The sequence below is a fragment of the Rhamphochromis sp. 'chilingali' genome, assembly GCF_963969265.1.
Source record: "Rhamphochromis sp. 'chilingali' genome assembly, chromosome: 10".
In the NCBI taxonomy this organism is placed as follows: Eukaryota; Metazoa; Chordata; class Actinopteri; order Cichliformes; family Cichlidae; genus Rhamphochromis; species Rhamphochromis sp. 'chilingali'.
In genome coordinates, this window is record NC_137937.1 from 28986625 (window position 1) to 29010673 (window position 24049).

The window sequence follows — 24049 nt, forward strand, 5'->3', positions numbered from 1 at the left end:
GACAGACAGGAATTGAGTTGCTGGGGAGACCGCTTCATTTATTTTTAGTCTGCCCAAATTTGGCTGCAATTTCACACATGTTGGGAATTTTCTGGTAGTAGTGGGGAGTGCAGCTAAAATTACAGATGTTCCCTAAACACCTCAAGCATTCAGATTTCAGAATTTCTAAAAAAAAACCCAACAACAAATAAATAAAATAAATTACACTAGTGAAACAGCTTTATTATGAGTCTGACATCAGAGTCACTTCTCAGAAATTAAATGGCTGGATAACACATCTGACTCGTTATATTTTTTTTGTTTGGCGAGTGCACATTTTTGCAGCATGTGAGGCTAAAGCAAAAAGGAAGGAAAGTACTAACACATTCCATGTACTGCATAAAATAATAAAACATATGAAAGTATGCATGGTTTGAGGTCTGGGACCCATGAATCTTAAATTCATGCCCCAAAGACCTTGAATCTGAATCTTACTTATATTGTATGAACACTTGCTGTGTTTTGCATGCATTTGATGATTCATTGCACATGCACAGCCAACTGCAACAGGACACTTATGTGAAACACTTATGAAGTTATCATGCATTACTAATGCAGCCAACTCTCCACACGCATAAAACATTTTCACATTCTTTCTCAAAGTTATTGACAATGAACGTTGATATAGGTCTAGGCTTTTGAATTTATTGAAATGTCAGAACTTTTCCACCTGAAAAGGTCTGCTGCTTAGTTAATTAGTTAATCATCTATAAATAAATAACTTTTTTTTTAATCAAACCATTTTCTGTCATATTTCTGCAAATTTTTCTCTAACTTTTCACTAGTGATACTTAATGTTCTGCTTGTGGTGAAAAACAAGGCTATTTTAAGTTGCCAGTTTGGGTTTGAAGATATTCTAAAAAGGGCATTTTGACTAGTTTTAATATTTCAAAGACCATAGAATTAAAGTTAGTTCATCATCAAGAAAGAAAAAGAATCTGTAGATTAGTGGAGGGTAAAAATACACATTTGTTCCTTCCGTAGTAATCTCCATCTTCCTTAAACAATTAACTTTCCTTGCGTTACAAAATATTGTAAAACCCTAGTCTCAATGTGACAGAAAGTAGTGCACTTTTTCAGTTTATTTTGAAGCATTCAGTGGTTACACTTTACGGACACCATCTGAAGGTGAAAACACGGCAAAATTAAGATTCTGTCTGAGTTACGATCCCCGTTAGAGGAGAAAGTGGGAAAAGCAGACATTTGCCATTTGTACAAACATGTAACAGCATGTTCTGATTTTGTGTTTGACTTTTAATTAATGAACAAAACTTGGATGCAAATGCCAGAAAAACGTCAAGCAGTCAATACGCAGCAAAAATTAAAAGCAGCTTGAATTCAGACTCTTTCTGTTGCATTCAATAGCCTGTGTTTATGAATTCTTTCACAAATTCAAACAGCATGCCGTGCTCTATATTTCAACAATACATTTCAACAGTTGAAACCCTACCACCCTATACTTCCTTTGGTATAACTAAGACTACTGTGAGGGCTTGATCTTTTTGTTTTGGTCTCAGATTTACTGTCAGGTTTAGCAATAACTTATTAAATAGTTTTGCTTCTTGGTTTAAGTTTTCTGGCAGCTTTCACCTTAAACAAAAACTCAGTATTAGGTCTTAAACTTTTGAAAAATAAATCCCGGAAAGCAATCCTCTTTGAAGTTATGCTAGTGCCAGAGACTGAGGAAAATTGCTACAACAGAGTGACGAGCGAGCCTTCTGGGACTGTTGAGCAAAGCTGTTGTAATAAAGTTTTCTTACTTCACTAAGGAATGACCTGGCTGGAACTGGAGTGAGGAGTAAAAAACACTTCCACTGTCAGTACATCTGTCAGCCTACACATTAATCCCTTTCATTTATGCACACAATTAACAGTAATTGTTTATAGAAATGCAGCTTCACAAAATATCCTAAATGACTGTGTTACTGTATGCAATAATTTGGCAGATGTTACTATAAGCAATCATTTGACTGGTGTTATTATATGTAATATTTTGGCAGAACTTTTCCTTTTTGGGTGTGTAACCCTGGTCTTCGATGGCTGAGCCATTTTCATCATGCGCCACTGTAACTGACACAGCTGTTTACGGTTATGGAAAAGTAATGTGAGTGGTTCAAAGTGTAATAATCAATCACCAAGCCACTGATGTTTATATGACACTACCCACCTCTCTTACACAAACAGTTTCCTGCACTAATATGAACAAAAATATTTAGATGATCTTGCTTGTTTCTGATCTACGGGTTCTGAAATACTGAAAATGTTCAATATTTCAGAAATTTCAACATCAAAAGTTGGCATTCCCAGAGCACCCTGAGGATGCGAATGAGTTCTTTCTGATCCACCATTTAACCACAATGAACATGAAGGAAGGTAATATGCTTGAATAAGGCTTCAAATGCAGATCGGTTACACTCCAGACTTCAGAACTCCAAAACCAGAACAGTCTGTGGCTTCCATCATCCGCTTTAAATGCAATGCAAATTACTTCACTGTGGTTGGATTTCCCCCCCCCCCACACACAAAGTATGTATATAATGTTATGACATGAATATAATTTTACTAATATGATATGCTGAATCCTTTATTGTTTGTGAAGGAAGTTAACAGTGATTCATATCTATCCCACTGCTGTAGCCTGACATTCACTTGAAACTGAAGTGTGTCTGTCCTTAGCAGAAATGTGTCTACAAAATATTTTGAACAATGCAAATCACTTTTGTTTATTCCACAGCTTTTCCAAGTGGGTGCTACTGAGTGCAACATTAAATTATTTGGGGCTACTGACACTAGGCCAAGGCCAGGAAGATCGTGAAGGACCTCAGCCATCCCAACAACAGACTGTTCTCTCTGTTGAGGTCAGGAAAGCGATTCCGCTCCCTGAAGACCAACACAGAGAGACTGAGGAGGAGCTTCTTCCCGCAGGCGATACGGTCTCTCAATCACACCACCACACAGCACTGACCCACACATATAGTTCTTACACACACACTGGACATTCTGGACATTGTTTTCACTTCATCACTTAAATCACTTTAAGCATATTTGCACTGCACAAGACATAATGTGGATTGCACAACACTGGACACTATATTCTTCATTTCCAGTTAATACTTGTACAGCTGCTGTTATTGTGTATATATTTATTTATTTATTTATTTATTTATTTATTTATTTATATTTCTGCATACATTCTTATATAGTTCTATACTGTGTATTTTGTTGTACAGTTATTTTCAACTTTAATTTATATATTTTATCTTACTCTTTCCCAGTTAAATTTACCCTTCATTCTAATTTGTGTTGTACAGTTATTTCATTTTTAACCTTAATTTATATTTTATTCCTTCCTAGTTAAATTTACCGTTTTTAATTTTTCATATGTATTTCCTATCTTATTCATAGCCTTTTCCTTTTTATTTCCCTTTAGGTCACAAGCAGTTGTCTAAGCATTTCACTGCATATCGTACCGTGTATGACTGTGTACGTGACAAATAAAATTTGAATTTGATTTGAATTTAGAGGGATAAATGAACGCAAACTTGCTTCTAAAATGAGAAAACACTTACAAGTGCTTCTAAATTCTACTTATTTGCAGTGATCGTTTTCCTCATCTTACCGATTAAAGGCATAAACAGAAACTGTGTAATTTTAATTAACTACTAAATCTTCACCTATGTGCACCAAATGTGCATTGGCAAATGGCAAAAATTGAATGAGTAACTGTACTTTATTCATACACATGATTAATAGGGGTGGGGGGGAAATCGATACTGTGTAGTATCGTGATATTTTGTTTGCTAATAATGTATCGATACAGGGACAGCAGAAATCGATATTTTGTTACAAACAATTTTTTCGTGGACTGGAACAAGTTTAAAACTTTTTTATGTAATGTAAAATTATATTTTGTTTTAATTTACTTTCAAATTCTTCAGTTGCTGAATGGGCTGCATAGTTTTCATCAATTGCATAGTTCAGAATAGCTATAATTGTACCAGATGGTTGCATTCAGTTAAGTTGGACTAGACTGTAATACAAACCGTTCAGTTTATAAAACTGACTGAAATGAGAGAAAGATTGAGTGTGAGCCTTTGATATTAGATAAAATGAATATTGATAAAGTTTACCTTTATGTACAGAATTTGAATATCGCAAAATATTTTTAAAAATTGCAATAATATCGTATCGTGCGTTAAGTATTATGATAATATTGTATTGTGAGTTGTATGGTGATTCCCACCTCTAATGATTAAGCCGATAAATCCTACTCATAAAAAAAATTGGGCAAGGCTCCAAATGCTATTTAAATAAACTACTTTTGTAGTATTTTTTAAATAAACAACCATTATTATTACTTACTAAGATGTTATGGTTGCACTATGTTTTACCTTGGAAAGAGGAACTTTAAGAATTAAGGCCTTTTTTCAGATTTCTTTTTCAACTATATGATAATAATGATGCATGCAGCACCTGTATACAGTCATTAACATGATCACACAGACACACATGCTAATCTAGAAATAAAAAGGTCAAACTTAAACATCATACACCAAATCAATATTCATTAACTATCACCAATAGCGTATGTATAGTAATGAAAAATAACAAAGTAATGTAAAGCCTTGTTTCAAATAGTCTACAGCCCGTATTAACAACACCTCTGCATGTACAAAGATGCACCGCTGTTGTTCAAATCAAATGTCTAAATTCTTAACTCCAGCCACATCGCTACAGAACAACAGCAGTGTGTTGTGACTATTAGGGTCACTTCATCAGCTGTCCCTGCGTGACATGAATGCACACTGTGAAATGGCCCGTCTAGACTTGACGTCACATCACTGTCCACACATGTAGACACACACACACACACACACACACACACACACACACACACACACACACACACACACACACACACACACACACACACACTGGAGGTGCCCTTCCCACCTAATCCTCATACCTGGCACAGTAGCTAATGTGTGTCAGACTGAAGATAAGTACAAAAAAATGATGCAGTTTTGCTGCAGTGTTGTTGTCCACTGAATAAATGAACAGTATCAATCTCTTCATGCTTCCATCCTAGAATTAAAAAGGCACAGTTCTCTCTGGGTATTTATTTATTTAACGCCTGATTATAATTTCTAATTAGTCCTGAGAGGGTAATACAGCATGGCATACTGATGACACTGATTGACTGTGTCACTATTTAAATAAAAAGCTAAGACAGAGCAGAAGATTATTTGGATTTTGTCGCCTCTGAGAGCAGACAGACTCTGCAGTGAGATCACACTTTTGCTCTTTTTCCATGCACATTTATCTTAATTTACAAATAACTTGTTCGGAGGTGGAATCCAAATTATTCAGATTCATCTTCTCCAGGTTAGAGTTAAATCAGGCTTGGATGTGTTTATTTTGTCCTTTCATCCTGTCATACTCTTCTCTCAGCAAAGTTTTGTCAATCCTGCAGAGAAGTGGAAATTACGAAGTTATTTACAAGCTAAATACACTGACTGGCACGACAGACAAGCCTTGTCTGATACGAGCAGGGTGTTTTATCAAGGCCAGACAATGTGTCTAAATCAATAAGGGAAGCTTGACAGGAGTAAAACAAAGTGAGGCATTGTTTTGGGGAGTTCTTTGGTCTTTTTTTCTTGAAAACATCTAACAGCACAACACAGACACAACTTTAAAGATCAGAAGGTATGGTAGGCAGAAGGAAAAGACAAAAATCAGAGTTAAGGATGAAAAGGAGAACAAATTAAAATAAGTCAGTAACAAATGCATGACTCAGACAAACATATCGCCCCGCCTGGTAACATCCATCAGGGCATGCCTTCCCAAAGGTTGATTTGTGTCTTTAGTCTATAGGACATTTTGTAGATATGATAATCTGGTCCAGTGCACTCAAAGCACGGCGATTTAAAAATGCATAACCAGACTTATGCGGCATCTACACAGAATCTACAGCGTGAGCAGCACATTGCCAGGATAGATCGGCTCCAGAGCCCCATGCTACGTGTAGAAAGAGTTCAGACACAGCACTGAACTGTAGGTCACATGCAGTTCACATGCTATAGTTTAATGCTATAGTTAAGTTCGCCAATATGCAGAAGCACCGAAGCCTTGGGAAAAAAAAGTTTATTCGGGTGTCAAGTAAAATACAAGCTAATTATGCTTTAAGTACGGATTTACTGGCTTAGTATAGCTCAATATAACAACATGCTTATGTGCAGTACTCCATAAACAAAGAAAAAATAAAGACAACACTGTGCTGCCTGAAGGCACAGATAGCTTGCATAGGTGGAACGCAAGAGCAGAGTTCACCACGCAAAACAACACACGTACATTATGACCTCTGCCTTCTCTGTAGTGGAGGCTAAGCTAAAGCACAAACAACAGCCCAAACAAATAAGCGTAGCTCATTTGTTTTCTGCATATTTTGATACTATCCCCTGGTGACAATACACAGATCCACCATGTAGGTGGATCTAGTTGTGCATGACCAATGCACAACCATTCCAGTCCTTTTATATTTTTATAGCAAACTCCAAGTACAACACCATATGATCAAAATTACAGGGTCACCTATACATATGCTCCTAGAGGACCTGTTTGGCGATAGAAACCCATGTCATGAAGTTCCCAGTACACAGCTTTTGTGCTGATGTGAATGGCAGAGAAGGTTTTAACTCAGCAGTTACTGGGTCTCAGCAGAGTCTTGGTGACTTTTTCACACAATGCACCTCAGCACTCAGTGAAACTGCACTCTAACTTTACATGGTCGGAGTTATTTGGTTCATAAGCGCTTTTATCTTGCAGTAACACTTATAGTTAATTGTTGAATATCTATGTAGGAAAAGCTTTCATAAACTGACTTGTTGCTGGTTGGTTTCCTTTTGCTGTACCATGCTCGAATTTATGCCAGATCTAGAAATTTTCCTAGAAATTACCCAATGAAGGTGATTGTGCGTGCAAATGTCAGAATCAGCTGCATGGAATATCTTTAACCTGATTGTTGGGGTTTTTTGTGTAATTGTAGGGTCTTTACCTTTCAATATAAAAGGACCACGAGGTGAACGTTGTTGTGATTTGGCACTATAGAAATAAAGAAAAACAAAACTGATGCAAAACATCTCCTGCTGCTTGATACACGTGACAAAGGACAATTTCTGATAATGTCAAGTTTGTATTCTCCTCATATGTTCACGAGTTCAACTTATGAAAGATTTTGCTGTGTGCCAGAAATGTTGACCTTAACATACTCCCATATGCCCGCTTCCAGTTCAGCTGAAACTACCTTTGTCTCCCAGATGTAAAAGGTTGAGCAATAATGAGACTTACAAAACCAAGGAAATGAAGAACAGCACATAAAAAAATAAAATGCTTGAATGCTTGAGCTTTTGTGAGGAAGTTTTATGTGACTTTGTGTCTTTTAAATGGTTTGTGTGCTCTACTCAAACAAACAAATACTGACAAACAGGTCATCTGACCTAGGGCACATACGTCACCTAAATACGCAAAACTAGCTTTACCTTTCTGACTGTTAAGCGTCAGTACCTCACTGATCTTCAATAGGCTTTCCGGTGGCATGGGAAGGAAATACACGGGAAGTGCTTCACATCCTGACACTTCTCAACAAGAGCGTCTTCTCTTGCCTTAGTCAGGGCTGAGTAAAGAGAACAAGCCACAGAGGCATTGTGTAAAACAAGGGTTTCGGGGTCAGGAACACTGATGTCTGTGCGTCACATCTTGTATCATTTTTCTGCATCATTGATGCAGTGCAAAATAACATAAAACTAAAGCAGGCATGTTTGCTTGTTTTAAAGCCATAGGGAAAGGGGAGGAATAAAAGAATACTGACAGAAGTGGGAAGTGTTGAGTAAGTTTCAAACTGCAGAACAAGCCTGCCATAATCAGAAGACACTCTGAGGGTCTCTGCATGAAAACTGACCAGTGGAAAATTATGCAAGAACACAAACTCTTCCAATTATATATTTGCGTCATATACAACTGGAAGAAAAGGTGGATGCCTGTGCAGGGAAAACATAATGGCTGCAAATCAACACCTTTTCTCACACACAATATCCAATATCCTCAAAAAAAAAAGAAAAAAAAAAAAGAAGAAGAAGAAGAAAGAAAAAAAGAAAAGAAAAGGTAGTTAGTAGAGGCATCAAAACGTGCTTGTTTTCACCGTCTCCAATACATCCATATCGGATGGCAACATAAATCACTCAACTGCCTGTGCTCTGTGTATTTACAAGGAAAGGAGCAGAGGAGTAAGTGTTCAGGTAGGAGGGCTAAGAGAAAGAGAGAACAGATTTCATCACGCTTTTCTGTGGTGGCAGCCTATACTAACGTCTCTAAATCAAGTGTGTCATCCGTGGGACCAGTGTTTTTCCAACCACAATCATGTTACCACTGTTACCACCAGACTGGCTTTGACCCAATCCAGAAAAACCTCTTTTGGGGGGGGAAAAAACAAAAAACAAAACCCCTAATGCGTTCTGTCCAAATTTGGTAGCTCCCTCGTTGGTGGTCCCCCCCCCCCAGTGCCTCTTTTTGCATTTGTGAGAGTGTGTGTGCTTCATCTTTTCAGACGCCTAAGTTGGGTGATCCTTGAAAATATGCACTGCACCTGTCATGCACAGGAAACTGAAATTACAAAACAATCTATTCCTTTTATTTCTCAAGGCTCTCTTTAAGGACTTCGATTGCATTAGCTCTGTTTATTTATCCCATCCTCCACCTCAGGTTTCCTCATCTCAACTTAATAGCTTCCTCGAGGGTTGTACATTTCCAGGAATAATACGGTGCACGTTGTTCAGCATTGGAAATTTAAAACACACCAAAAAACAAACACACTAACACATCTGACGTCTATACACACACACGCCTGTGTCTGAAAGATGTCATGCTACAGGACACAAAAAGAAACATTTTTCCCCATTCTTGATGTTTGTGCCCGCTTGTGTAAATTTCAATTGAAGAGATGGGGTGAATACAGATTAAAGACAGACAAACCATTAAAGTATATATCTAACAGGTCACATATGGACTTTTGTATACCTGTGCAACATATGAGTGTTTTGTAATCGAGGAACAAAATATTCCAATGATGTCATTGGAAAAAGAAGCTGGTCATAGTTTGGTGGGTAAACAGATCATAAAGTACGGATTTCAAAAAAGAAAACATTCATTATGGCACAATAACCGTTGCCTACTTTATATTGTAAGGTAAAGACCCTACAGTAATACAAAGAAAACAGAAAATCCCAATAATCACATGATGCAGTTACTGTTACAGGGGCCAGTTAACCTGTTAATGTCTACGATGGCCCACAGCATTTCATTGCTGGGTCACTCCGTTTCATCTAATACAGACGTTACAAACTTGAATTCCTGCATTTACTTCTTACCTCCAAGTTCTTTTACATTCAAGATGGCATTTGGAAACGGTACTGCTTTGATGCTGAAACCTGAGAGGAAAGAAAACAATGAAAATCCATCATTGCAATCACCTAAAAAAAAAAAAAATTGTACTTCCCTCCGTGTCAGTGTGTGTGTGTCCAGCACATGCTAGGAGTGATGAGAGTCAGCTTTTAGGAATGCTGGCTCCATTTACTTTTCAATAGTGAGAAAGTGGATTTTTTTTTCTTTAAAGAAAGAAAGAAAAAAAAGGAAAGAAAAAGAAATCAATTTTATCATTAGGTTTCCCCGGGATATTTGGTGTACCTTTTCCAAACCAGCTGGTGAACACACACAGGACTGACAACATATTTGTGTTATAAACATGAAAGAAAAACACTTTGTGTGGTCCAGTTTTAGAAAAACAGAAAAACAAGAAGAGCTAAACAGAAAAGTGTTTTGTTCTATGTTGGGGTTAGCGGAGGATACAACTAAGTACTATTGTGTATTATGTGGTTTGTTTATGCGGCTGCGTACGGGAAATAGTGGAGAAACCCACTAAAGGGCAAATTTAATGTTGCTCAAATTATGCTAACTTGTCTTGGTGGGAATTCATTTCCTGACAACATTTACAAATAGGAGGAGAGATTTGAAAGCAGATTATGATTTTACAAGCATCTAAATTAATCACTATGTACATTACAACAGTGCACAATTATAAAGCAGGAAGTAAGAATATTAGCAGGAGAGTTCCCCCTTTATTGGCCTTCCTGTTCTTCCCTCTGTACATTTGGCAGATGGACAGTGCTGACAGCTAAATCTGCTTTCAGAGATGAACACTAATTTTCTAATTTATCTATTAAGGCTTACTCATCAGCAGGCGCAGAGAGCTATTCACTCACCTAACACACCCCCTGACACAGAAAAATGCAAACTAACTGTTACAGGCAGCACATTTGGGAATTACGTTATATTTAGCTTCTCCTGGAAAAAGAGTAAATCTAAAGTGGGACTTCTGCAACAGCTCAACACTGCTGCTGTCAAAGCCTGCGAAGGAGACAGGAATGTCAGGGTTCTTGAGGGATTGCATATATGGAAAGCAGAGTGCTGACTACCACAAGAATGATGTGCAAACCCTGAAAACTCCTTCTATTCTGGACATAACACCAGCCTGCCACTTGATTGAAGAAGAAAAAAAAACAAGTATTGGCAGGTGACATCCTGACATCTATTCTGGCACAAACACTGGGACTGGAAAAAGTCCTTCCTCTATTGGAAAACTAATACCTGGATAGTACTATCTATCTGTTTCAAGAACATGATGTCCTTCAGATTCGAATCACAAAGGACTAAAAAGGAGAAAGATTGCAAGAACACATGTGAGCGAAGGGAGATAAGCATGCACCCTCTGCTGTTGTACCTAATTTTTTATGCCTTCTTTTCCACTGATCCATGTCTTATAACCACATACCTGTTGTAGGAACTATGCCATCGGTGCTCTCACTACAGAGGCGTGAGAGCAAGCTGGTCTTTCCAGCACCTGTCAGGCCAATGCACACCACATCATACTCTGGTCTCGGCGGTGGGGGTCCTTTACAGCACAGTGCCCGAAAACACTAAAACAAAGCATACAAAGCAATGAATGCATTGGAAGACAATTCTACGCGGGGGGGGGGGGGGGGGGGGGGGGGGGATAGGGAATTGGAGGGAGGACCGCTATAATTCTGCATTTGCAATCAAAACAATTCTTAGGATAAATTCTTGCCTCCATAACTCTGCATGACAACTCTCACAGGCATTTCTGTCTTCATACGGCAAAACAAAATTCACACCTCGTGAAAAAACAGGCTGAGTATAGGATACACGTGCAGCTGATGTACAAGGAGCAAAAAGTATACAAATGATTGAGCAGAAAGCTTAATAAAAAAAAAAGAATGCACCATGACAAAGAATGATACTACCATGATTTCTACATGTACGAACGATCTAATTTAATCATGCCACATAGAGAAAATGTCATTGACAAACTATATTCAATCAGGGGGTTAGATGCATGCATCCAAGTGCTGGTCCAACACGTTTTTGTCTGCATGTAAACCTTGTCTGATTGGGCCCTTATGGCAGCCAGAGGCAGACCTGTCACTCCATGAATCACGGCCTGGGACTGAGGGCCTGCTGTGAGACATTAAGGGGCAAATGCAGTGTGAACCGTGAATGAGAACTTTAAACTTGTGTGGGGAGATCAGTATCCAAAACTAAAAAGAGATCTCTTTTATTAGCAAGACAGGAACCAGTCTGGACATGGCAGGACAGACACACGCACGCACACGCACGCACGCACGCACGCACGCACGCACGCACGCACGCACGCACGCACGCACACACACACAGTCTCCTACCCATCTACGATATCACATTTCAAGTACAAGAACATCAACACAAGATTTCCTACTGCTCATGTCAAAGGACGACCCTCCTCAACACACTGTTGCTGCGCTCAGAGACTTTAACAAGAAGTAAAAACATGCGCAAGTCTACATGAACTGCTGCACATCTGTGTGCACGCTGTCCAGGTGTGCCATCAGAAAAAGAATACCTCGGTGGGCAGAAGCAGTTAAACTAATGAGAGGATAAACAAATATTCATCATCAGTTTTCAAGTAGGTCTGTATGTTTGTATACTCCGGCTTTAAGTCGTTGTAAAATACTTTTTATCTCAAGTTAAAAGAATCAAATGAACATCCAATAAAAGAGCAATTTTACAAGATGCATCCATTGCCACTTTTAAATTGGAGGAGAACAAAACAAAGTGCTTCAGCCTCAGTTCATCTACAGAGCCCAAGACATCAATGACTACCGGGGTCAGTTTTCAGAGTCATGCCAAAACAGGACTGCCGTTTGATGGAGATGTGGGGAATCTGCTTCAGCAGAACCAGACGTCGGCTGAGCAACCCGAGCCCCCCCGACTCCTTGGTGAACCCACCAGTCTGCTCAAACAGGAAACATTCTCCTTTTCCAGAAAAACTGTAAGATCAGAAACACACGCGTGTCAGATGGAAGAGCACATGTACAAACTTGGTTTGATTGGGTTATTTTCTTCTCTTCTCTGAAGCCACATGTACAGGTTTCTGTACAAGGTGAAAACTACCCCAGCTGTCAGCCAAGAGGACTGACAGCTGATGTTTAAAAAGAAGGGTTGAGGTAAGTGAAGATGGAAGAACTCAACCAGGTACAAATAGATATTGAGTTGAATAACTTGAGTGTTCCGAGCCCTATGAAATAATTGCTAAACCAGGAGTAAACATTGTTTTTAAAAAGGCATTGAATCAGGGTGCTGCCCCATTGCGGGAGCAGAATGAGAGGACTACTCCCACCAGAGAGTTGTGATTTCACAACAGTTACTAAAGGAGCATCCAGGCCCTGACCCTGGGGTCCCCATGTACACAGTGGCCCCTGTGAGAGAGAGATGGCAGCTCCCACCTCTGGCCCTCTTTGACAGGTCAAGATTGACGAGGAGAGCTTGCTCAAAAGGCTCACAGGAGAAAAATAAATATATCGGTAGGCCTTTGCCTACTTCGAGACATGCCCCTCCCCGTCAACCACATACTCAATGTGTCACTGAGACCAAGAGCACAATCACAGAGATTGTCCAATGATGAGTATTTCCATAAATCTCCAAGCTATTTATACACACAGCTGAAATTGAGTTTTTAGTTGTATTTGACCCATACAGTAACCTGTACTTTGATATAGGAAAACATCTACGGAAACTCATGAAAAATAAAACCTATGAGGCCACTTGTCAATCCTGCCAAAAGACTCTGGGAATGACAAGCATTTTATATAGACTCTATTGATTAGTTGCCTCTTATAGAATTGGACATGTTCTAGTTGTGCTTTCCTGAAAGACCTGCCTAGACATTACCTCACTGTTGTTGTGAAAGTTGATTAGCTAGGCTTTATGTAAATGAGAATCATATCACAGAAGATGTAGCCAGGCTGCATTTTCTCCTCAAGAGAAAGATGCATGACAGGAAAAAATGGAAAAAGAAACACCACGCTCCCCAGGCCTCCAATTTTAAAAAGATGCCAAGACTTTTAATGGGTGACACAATTAGGCCTCCTGACAGCAGAGCATAGCTCAAGTAGACACTGAGCTTATTAGCATTTAGCCTCATCTAAATAATGGGGGGGTTCCCATATCAAGAGTTTAAAAGGACAATGATGTATGAAAACTGCTGCAGTTCTTTTTCCTCCCAATGTTTTACTTCACATAATGCTCAAAGCCACACCACATGGTATAGCGAGAACTCCAACAATGTCTCCACAGACCCTCCTGACCTCAAGTTTGTTCATTTGCATATGGTTAACACATGATATATACATGGATTTAGGGACTGAAAAAGATCAAGGCAAAGGGTCCCACTGACTAAAGGATTCAGATAGACTTAAAAGAAAAAAAAAGGAAAAAAAAGGAAAAACAACTAATAAATGAAAACATTTTTGTCAGTGACACATAAACTATCATGGTGTAAATTCACCTGACGTGGTTGGATGGAAAAAGAGCCAGGCTCTTTTTAGAAAATGACTTTGTATTTTTAGAGGTAATAAATGTGGGATAGAGGGAAGCCGCTATACCCACAGAAGACTAGTTCACGTTTCACTCTCGTACTCTCTTGCTACTGTCGAGACACCACAGGACCGGAAAATAGGCAGTGGCACGACAGCATGTTCCAAATTGAGGCTCCCAACAAGCTTTCAGTTTGTATGGACAAGCTTTGATCTTGTTGAAGTTATTAAATTTAACTTTTGTGTTGTCAAAGGAGACACAGAGAACATAGAAATCAAATATGCCAGCTTGGAAACGCTGATTTCATACCTATTCTGTTCAACCGGATCTTTGGAAACGGTAACATAACAAGTACGGTTTCTGCATATTGCTAAAACATCTCAACAGGTGTGCAGCGTCAACTAATTCTGCTACAGAAATACTCATGACAGCTACATAAATACTAGGGGTGGGGGGGAAAAAAATCGATACTGTGTAGTATCGTGATATTTTGTTTGCTAATAATGTATCGATACAGGGACAGCAGAAATCGATATTTTGTTACAAAAAAAGTTTTTGTAACAAAACTCTGACTTCAGAGCATGTTGATCAGCTCCTTTTTCTGAGCAAGAATCCTGACATTCCTTCACTGTCCAAATGTGTTTAACTTTTTTTTGGGCAGTAATAAACATGACAGTTTACTTATTTTAATTTAAGACATGTTTTATTTTAATTAAGTTTAAAACTTTTTTATTTAATGTAAAATTATATTTTGTTTTAATTTACTTTCAAATTCTTCAGTTGCTGAATGGGCTGCATAGTTTTCATCAATTGCATAGTTCAGAATAGCTATAATTGTACCAGATGGTTGCATTCAGTTAAGTTGGACTAGACTGTAATACAAACCGTTCAGTTTGTCAACAATAAAACTGACTGAAATGAGAGAAAGACTGAGTGCGAGACTTTGATATTAGATAAAATGAATATTGATAAAGTTTACCTTTATGTACAGAATCTGAATATCGCAAAATATTTTTTTAAAAATTGCAATAATATCGTATCGTGCGTTAAGTATTGTGATAATATCGTATTGTGGGATGTATGGTGATTCCCACCTCTAATAAATACTACCCAGTAATGGTTACCAATCTTTCTGGATCCTTACGATCTTTAAGTCTTAATATTTTTTATCAGGATGGTTGGCTAACATTACCCAAACTTAACTAAAACTGACAAATGTTTTTCCAGAAAAGTTCAGATACAATATTATTCTGCAGAAATACAGTAAGAGATGAAACTTCAACTTCAGCAACTGAGTAACTGTAAATGTTTATCCAGTGTTTAGTGTTTTTGGAAAAAAAATAAAATAAAATAAAAACAGTTTGGGGAGACAAAAGAACGAAAATTCTGTAAACCTTTGGAAATAAGGTGATAAAATAAGAAATAAGATTGATTTATAGGGAGTAAGTGCCAGATGACTGAGTCAACTGCCCTCACCACATTATACATTTTGCAAAAAAAAAAAAAAAAAAAAAAAAGTGTCTGAAAAAGCAGCAAATTATACATGAAGAAAATCTGTCAAGCTGATGCATAAGTGCCCTTTTTAGCCCCTGTCCTGCCCATTAAGCATGTAAAACACCATGTTGAAAGGTAGATTACTCATCAGTGAGTAAGTCGGAACTATTTGCACTCATCACAGTCATGGTGCTAATGAGTATAATAATGCCCGCTTAAAAACTGCTGTATCACATTTAGCCTTTGGTATTCCAGAACACACAGACATACCAAGAAGTAACTGCAGCCTCCCCCTTGGCTGCAAACACATAAGCTGCACATACTGACTTCCGGTACAACAGAAGGGACAGGATAGAAGAGAGGAGGAGGGAAAAAAAAACAAACAGAAAGGACACCCAAGACACTGGCCTCAGTAGTCATGCCCACTGCAGACAGACAGACAAAGAGTACGGGCAAGCAGTTTTTTTTTCTTTTTTCTTTCCTCCAGACTAAGTGTCGGGACAACACTTGTGTGCAGGGCTCACTCCTGACCTTTGGAAATGACAGTCCTTTATATGGGTGTCCCCATGGAGGAGCAGTGCTAACAGCTATGTGTGTAATAACACACCAACTACAGTCATAACACAGGCCTGCAGTGGAGAGGAGAGGCAGGCTGTGAGGTATGAAGGTAGTGTAGGGCGAAGCAGGGAGGTGGAGAGGGTGTGCAGGCAAAATGGGAGTGGTGGTGGGTGGATGGCTGCATTCATTCATCCTCATTCATCTTCTCCCCCCTTCAGTTGTTGTTATTTGCCACTTTGAAGCTGGATGGGGGGTGAACAGTGGGACACAGTGTGGTTCAGTACAGTGAGGGTAGGGGGGGTGTGGGGCGCACTGCATGCCATTCTCGTTAAGGGGCGAGATAGACGTGCTAGACACACAAGGCTACTCAATGGACTCTTCCCATGCTAGGTTACTGCAGACTGTTGTTACTCCAAAATCACAGATTGCTTCAGGCCCAGGTCTGCACCACCACACACCAAACCATGCTCCACCCTTTATTTTGCTTCGTAACATAGCATATATTTCTGACCATTAATTGGGCATGCTTAAGTGTTACTGGCATTTTTCTAACCACACATACCTCTCATAGCAGTGGATTTTCTTCCACTGGTGCAGACAAGATGCTACCAGTATTATGCCTATGGGCACAAGCACGAACGACTGTTTTCTTATACCTTAATTACAAGTAAAAACAAATGCCATGTGGATTTGGCAGTGAGAACTCTGATATGCTTTCAACTGTAGCTACAGGTGATGAAATACAAGATTTACTGCACTTCAAAAATGATGGCCAGTTAAGGACACTAAACAGGTGCCATTCATTATCCCGCATCAGAAATAGATCCCTGAACAAACACACACACACACACACACACACACACACTGAAAGAGTACACTGGAACATTTGGGGGATACGCATCGCTCCCGTTCCATGTGCCTCGACAATACACATCCAGTTGTGTGGAATGTTTTTGATGCAGGGCATGCTGAATATGTCTACTGTTGACTTCAACAGCTTAAAACAAAATATCGCAGAAGGCTGCTGAACTGAAATGACAGACATACAGCAATAAGAAGATGACCCTGTCTGCGCCAGCTCAACATCCCGTCTGGTGAAGTAGACCGTGTCTTACTTAAGTCGACAAAACAACCCACAACCCATTATGCCTGCTTGTCTCTGTGTTTACGGGGAGGTCTTGTTTTAAAGGCTGATTTGCTTGTCACCGTTTTGCAGGCACATCATCCCTTTATTCGAAAGCAACAACCACTCTTTTTCTCACTTTCTCCGTCTCTCTCCCCTATCACCCCCGCTACCCAATTCATTCATCCCACTTCTGTCTGTCTGGCCCTCGTTTCAGAGCTCAAACACTATTGCCCTGACGCTAAGATGTCTGGACAAGGAGACAAGCTAGAACACACACACACACACACACACACACACACACACACACACACACACACACACACACACACACACACAGAGAAAGAGTGAAGTTAGAGCGCCCCCCAGCTTTTTGCTGGAACATACCACATCTTTTACACTGCAAAGGAAAGGGCAAAGCTTTGCTCCAACTCATTTAATGTAACTTAAGTAACAAGAAATGGCTCTAAAAACCTTCATGTATCAAATTTCCACCAATTCTGAGAATCACGTTCATGGCAGCAAACACAGAAAGAGAAAAACAAATTGGTGCTGCCTGCCACTATCGAACAGAAGCGAAATCCCTTCATTAATTTGGCTAAACAAGTTAACGTGACAGACTCTTTGGAACCTTGAATCCAGTTTTAAAACAACCAAGATATGTCTAGACTATAAATCTCAACTTCGAAAAACAAACTGAAGCATCTACTTGCTTCCCCCCCCCACTTCACTTCCCCTTTTCAGTAAGCAGCTCCAATGTTAGCCTTCTCCTATCTGGCCTGACATGGTAGCTTGTGACCCTGCCTGGATGAGGAGAAGGCCAGATCAAAGGCAGAGGAGCAGCCTTGGAAAAACACTTGGGCTGAGAATGGACGGGATATCTGTCAGGAAGCCTTTCCCACTGGGCTCACTAGTGCTAGAGCCCAGGGATCAGGTTACCACCCAAAAACACCGACATGAAAGAGGGGGAGACGCTAATCCGCATACATGGGGCTCTCTGTCTGTCCTCCAGTTGCACTCCACCACCAATAATGTATCCCTTCGTCCCCTCTGCTCCTTACCCTCTAAAATCTCCACAGCTCAGTATCTCTGAGTCACCGCCAAACCACACCAATTTAACTTACCCATACAACCCCCGGGCTTCTCTACACCACCACTTCTCCCTGCTTCAACACCCCGAAAACACTCAAGCTTCATCACAGAGGATTAACAGGAAACCCTGACACACCCTTTTGTTGAGGAGACAGAGGGGGGCTTGGGTGGTTTGCCACCCCGAGAGGGTCTTTTTTATCCACTGGGGTTCCTGATCCAGTTAGAGAAGGAGACGTGAGGACTTCATGTCTCAGCATTCTTACTAACATCAATGACATGCACACACAAGAACTTCCACAACTCCAAGCTGTATAGACGAGGCCTGCTGGTGGCTATCGGTTTTCCAGTAGCAATGAGCAGGGACTAAGAAAAGAAGGATGCAGTGAGAAAAGAGGCTGGGGCAGGGAGGGAGCATTTGTAGGAGTGTGTGGGATAAAGGGAGTGTTCAAAATGAGGATGGCATATATGTGTATGTGTATGTGTGTGGCAGGGAGTGGGGGGTGGGTGTCAGTGCTGTAAATCTTGATGTCACTGACAGGAAGACTGTTGCAGGACCATTACCATAAATCTGACAAACGCTAAGTTGATGGGAGGCTGTATCTGTCTGGTCAGGGACCAGTCTAGACGGTCCTATTGAGGGGTCCTACAGCGTAGCCCTGTTTGTTTCCAGCACCATCTGGATGTGGCAGTAAGTACCCGCTGCTGTGGTTCACATATGCAAACAAACACAAAGTATACAATGTGCACCATTCCCATAGCCATTGCAAAGGCCCTGATCTTTGTATCTCAAACAATAACCACAATTTATTTGTGTAGTGTACTGACAGAAACTCTAGAACAACAGGTTACACACAGTATCAAAGTAATATCAAAGTTCTGTGGTCAACTTTCTTGTATAATTATTGCATTAAAATGTTACTGTGAACTTCTGTGGATGATAAATTGGTAGCTAACTATTCAATGGGCTCCTAAGGACTTTTGTTAGATTAAAGCAAATCTACACCACATACACTAAACCGTTAAGGTTGTGAACACGAGAACTCCACAGTGGTGGATGTTTGCACTGAAAGCTGGGTATACGCCGCAGGCTGCACGGTCCTGAACAGTTTTGCTTGTTGGCAGGATGTATTCACTCAAGGAAGCAGCCGCTGTGTGGAAGTGGTGCTGCCATGAGGTGGGTGGCATGTGTCACATAAAACCCGAATGAATGTCCAGCAGAACACTGCATGGCAACAAAATGAGTACTCTTAGTCACTTCACCTGTCAGTGGTTTTAATGTTGTAGCTGAGTGGTCTACACTCTAATAACTGTGTTGAGGAAGATGTGACTCAGTGATTCATACAGATTACCTCATAGACACGCTATGATTAACAAGGTATGTTCTCAAGTTTAACCCCCCCCCCCATAAAAACACCATCTCCCAAGAGATGGAAACACAAAAGCATGATAGTTCTGCAGTGCTGAATGCTTTTCAAGCATCCATAACATTTGCAAGAGTCACTGTGACACAGCTCTTACAGATGCTTTTTGTAGCCTGCGTTTCCTGCCTAAAATCTTATGTTCATTTTCTACAAACGAAGCTTGAAAAACAAGCTCTTGTTTAGTTTATCAAAGATTTTCTATTGAGGCACCGAACTACTTTAAAAAAAAAAAAAAAAAAAAAGAAAAGAAAGAAAAACAAAAACATCTCCTCTCTCTCCCTCTCTGAGTCTCTCTCAACAAACTGGGCAAGAGTTCACCTGAGGAGAATCTGGGACTGATCAGCACTGCACGGGTTCCACACTTTGACCCAGGCGTGGGTCACAGTGTAGCCTGAGGTGAACACTCTACAGTTTAATACTTACACTTTGTTTTTGATGAATACAGACGTGTCCCCTCATTAACAAAGTTCCTAATCTTCATGCCTTCATGCTTGAAAGGAATGTAACGAGTAGCATAACAAATGACTTTTAATGTACTCCATTACTTTTTAAAAAGGTGTTCTGCGTAATATATTTAATAATAACTTTGAGTAATGACTAAAAAATAAATAAATTAAAAAAAATAATATATATATATATATATATATATATATATATATATATCTCACAACAAAGAGAGGAAATACCTCAACAAACATGCACAAACATTTGACCCACAGCAAGCAATTCATTTACATGAATATAATTTCTTTATTGCTGCTTAGAAATGGTGGCGACTCTCAAAATGGAGCCAACGAGACTTGATGAGGAATCAAAGTCAAGTCCAAGTGATATTGATAATGGAATCTGAATCACTAAATTCGTATCAAAACCCGGGTTAAGATTGTCTGAAAGATCTGATGATCTGTAAGATCTTGGTAGGAATAATATAATCCAAACAGCGTGTCCCTCTAGACCCCCAGCCCCCTTCCCAGCCGACACATTTATCTGTCTGGAGCCTACCTTGGAGCTTCTGTGTTTCATGACATCTACTGGAAAATTACATTAGGTTGAGAATAAGAGGGACAGCATTAAGGGGCCCACCCACGGGACTGTTTTCATGTTCTTCTCTTTTTGTTCAAGAAAGCATAAGGGTGAGGTGGTGGCAAGGCAGTTGCATTCACAGTGGACACCTTTACTCCATGGGACATCCAGAGGGTAGATAAGGAGGCCACAGAAATGAGGGGGTTGAAGGGGTTCCACTGGGCGCCATTACGGTAAATAAATCTCCTAAATTGGGGAGAGCGATTAGCTTGGCTGCATTAGCATACTGCGGCGGCAAAAACTTTGGTATCCTGGGCACAGCGTAGGGCAAAAAGATGTTTTTCTGCACCCATATAGAGGATCAAAGCTTAAGGGGCCCCCTTTTGAAGGCCCTGAAACTAGTGTGCATGAACCAAGGGGGGTGGGGGGCGCCCCATCTCACAGACATAAAAAGGATGGGTGGATGGGAAGGGCACTCCTCTCACTTTCATCAGTTAAAGCTCATTTTCATACAACATTTATGTATCGATGACAATCGATTGTTGATTAAAGCAAAATTAGGGCCCCCATTCTCCCTGAAAAACGTGTGGGAACGTTTCAAGTTTGTCGTTAAATGTGAAAGACTTTTCCTCATTAGTCATTTCATGGCTCCAGTTTGACAAAAAAAAAAAACAACAACAACTAAAAGCCATCAGAACAAGACGATTTTTATATAGACTGTATGTAACACAACAATAATCATAACATATCTATAATATTGTTTCACTGAACTAGTCCTCACATCATAAGATACAAACAAGGCCCAGCCACGGGGATGATATTAACAGCCTGACCCTGTTGATAACAAAGTGTGTGGATTAGTGTTTGGGAGATCTACCAAAGATGGTAAATGGAGGTGTTGTAACCCACAAAACAGAAAAGACATTACTTATTATGAATATAGTTGTGGCTAATGATGTAATCTAAACTCAGTATGCAATCCAAAGCTTTCTGAAACCCGTTATCAAATCTTCTTAAAGTCAAATTGCAAGAAACTGAATTTACAAATAACTAAAACTCATGATTCTATCTACTCTTCTGGCTATATTAATCAATACTGACATTTCTTATTTAGTTTAATTCTTGTTTACAACCTACAGCCCAAACTTGAGTGGATCGGCAGATGATGCGAAATGTTGACATGATTAAGAAGTTTAAAATAGGAAGCTGATCAATGGAACTTTAAGCTGTGGTAATTCCTTCTTGTTAAACTCCACTGTAGGACGTGCAGTGATGTGCCCTTTCACTCGCAAACAATCTTTGCCAGAGTTCATTCGGGGACTTGGACAGAGAGTTTCAGTAAAGTTATTACAAAATTTGTGATTTGTAAGACACAACTCTCTGTACTCTGTTGAACAGGAACAGAATCCAAATGGGAAGTGCTATCGGATCACAACCCTAGGTGTGGCACTAGCAGTGATGCCAAAGAGAAAACAGACATATTTTCACTGAGATAAGGATCATGAATGATGAGTACTGCAACAAATGAGGACACTAACATCATTACATTTATGTGGAAACTTAACATCTGTGAAAACCATACTTCATGCTGTCACAGATCTGGAAGACCTCTTTCATATCTTGCATCCAGATTGAGTGTGTGTGCTTGACAGAGCTTACAACTCACACATGTCAACAGAACAGGTCTTAAAAGCAGTGACAAACTGAGAAGTTCGCAGTTTCCATTTATCCAAGTAAGTGTTGCCCAACAACAAAAACTTTTGCACATGGCAATATAGTGAAAGGCAGAAAGCAAGTACAATCCCTTTGATTCTGTCTGGGTTTGGTTAAGACATCTTGTTGAACTACACATTACAGCCAAAATTCTGACACGACACATATGCATACACAATATACTATACAATTACATGCATCTCTGACCACCTCAAAGTAGGTACAAGCTGACCACAAAATCCCATTCGGTCTTATACACAATGAAAAATGGCCTGGCTTTCTTGGGTTCCTTTTTCCTTGCATAACCTCAAGATAAAGCATCATTAGGAAAAAATAGGACATTTTATATACTGCAAATACTATAAGAAAAAACTGCAGTAGTGTACAATGTCATTTCTGATGTAAAATGTCAATGCACCTGTGATTCCCTTCTACATCCTTCCTATTAATAGAAGCAACAAAGCTCATGCTAATTGATTTTGTCTATGGTTTTAGAAGTGAGAGAGCCAAGCTTTCATTCTATACAACTCTTCTCTCTTACTTCACCACCGCTGAGGTGTGTTTAACTGGCACAGCTCACACAAGAAGTGGTATTTATAGGAAAAAATTAACTATTTAAGATGCTGGTGTTATTTATTTATTCTTTGTTTTCAAAGGGTTTTTTATAGGTTTTTATGAAGAGAAGTTGTGAATCATCCACTTTACAAGGTTATACAAAGGAATGACAACATTATGCTAAAAAGCCTGTAAGCATGCAATTCAGGCAATTTAATACCTGAACATTTGCTATTATGAATCTTCTCTAATTTTGATTTTATTTTAATTATGAGTCACACATGAACAGTACTAAATAAGAAACCTGAGCTATAGTGAAAACATAAAACACTAAACAAATAATCCAATCCATTTTCCTTATTTTAGAAAAAACGGGGTTAACATACAAAGATTGAGAGAAACAGTGGCTTATCACTAGTTTCACACAGCTTGTCGTCCTCCTGGATAGTGATAACAGACGTGAGAAACCCAAACACATCAAGTTTCCCATAAATATACTGACTATGAAATTATTGAGGTCACTTGGGCATGTCCTTGGAAATAAAATGAAAATATAACTAGTTAAATGTCTGGAGGCTCAGAATTTCTTTGCTTAGAGTCTTGACAATGAGAGGAAAAAAAGAAAACAGCCGTATAATTGTTAGTACAAATGAGCAGATGAAGACGTAAGAACGGTAATCAGACCTGAATATTTGTGAAAGAAACAAATGAAATGATGCTCAGTGACCGTTTGATGCCATCCGTCAAGTGTGGCAAAGGCCTATAAGGCAGTGATTCCTGAACATGTGCAAATATTTACTGAAAACAAATTTTAAAAGGATAAAATTAAGAAAACTACACGAGATGAGACGCCAAAGCCAACCATCTGGAGGTATTTCAAATCACAGGTCATTCTATGCCATAACCTTATCCAGCGAGTGAATCTATAAGAGTTCGGGGCGTTTCGGCACGTTTGTCGGACGTTAACCAGACACATTGTTTTAACCTTTGCCGGAGAAGCTTCTGTCTCATTCCCAGGGGCTGGCTGTATAAAAGGGTCAATGACTTCAAT

General features: G+C 39.5%; 1 protein-coding gene across 2 annotated transcripts in view; it reads right to left on the reverse strand.

The window, feature by feature from the left end:
• The window catches only part of LOC308404561 (ADP-ribosylation factor-like protein 15), a 103708-nt gene that overhangs the window by 51511 nt on the left and 28148 nt on the right, over positions 1-24049 (reverse strand). For both annotated transcript variants that reach the window (XM_080894663.1, XM_080894664.1), the window contains exons 2-3: positions 10922-11066; positions 9462-9521 (exon numbers count right to left, since the gene is read on the reverse strand). In XM_080894663.1, the coding sequence (XP_080750789.1) occupies positions 9462-9521; positions 10922-11066 (205 nt within the window). The remainder of the gene's footprint in view (positions 1-9461; positions 9522-10921; positions 11067-24049) is intronic.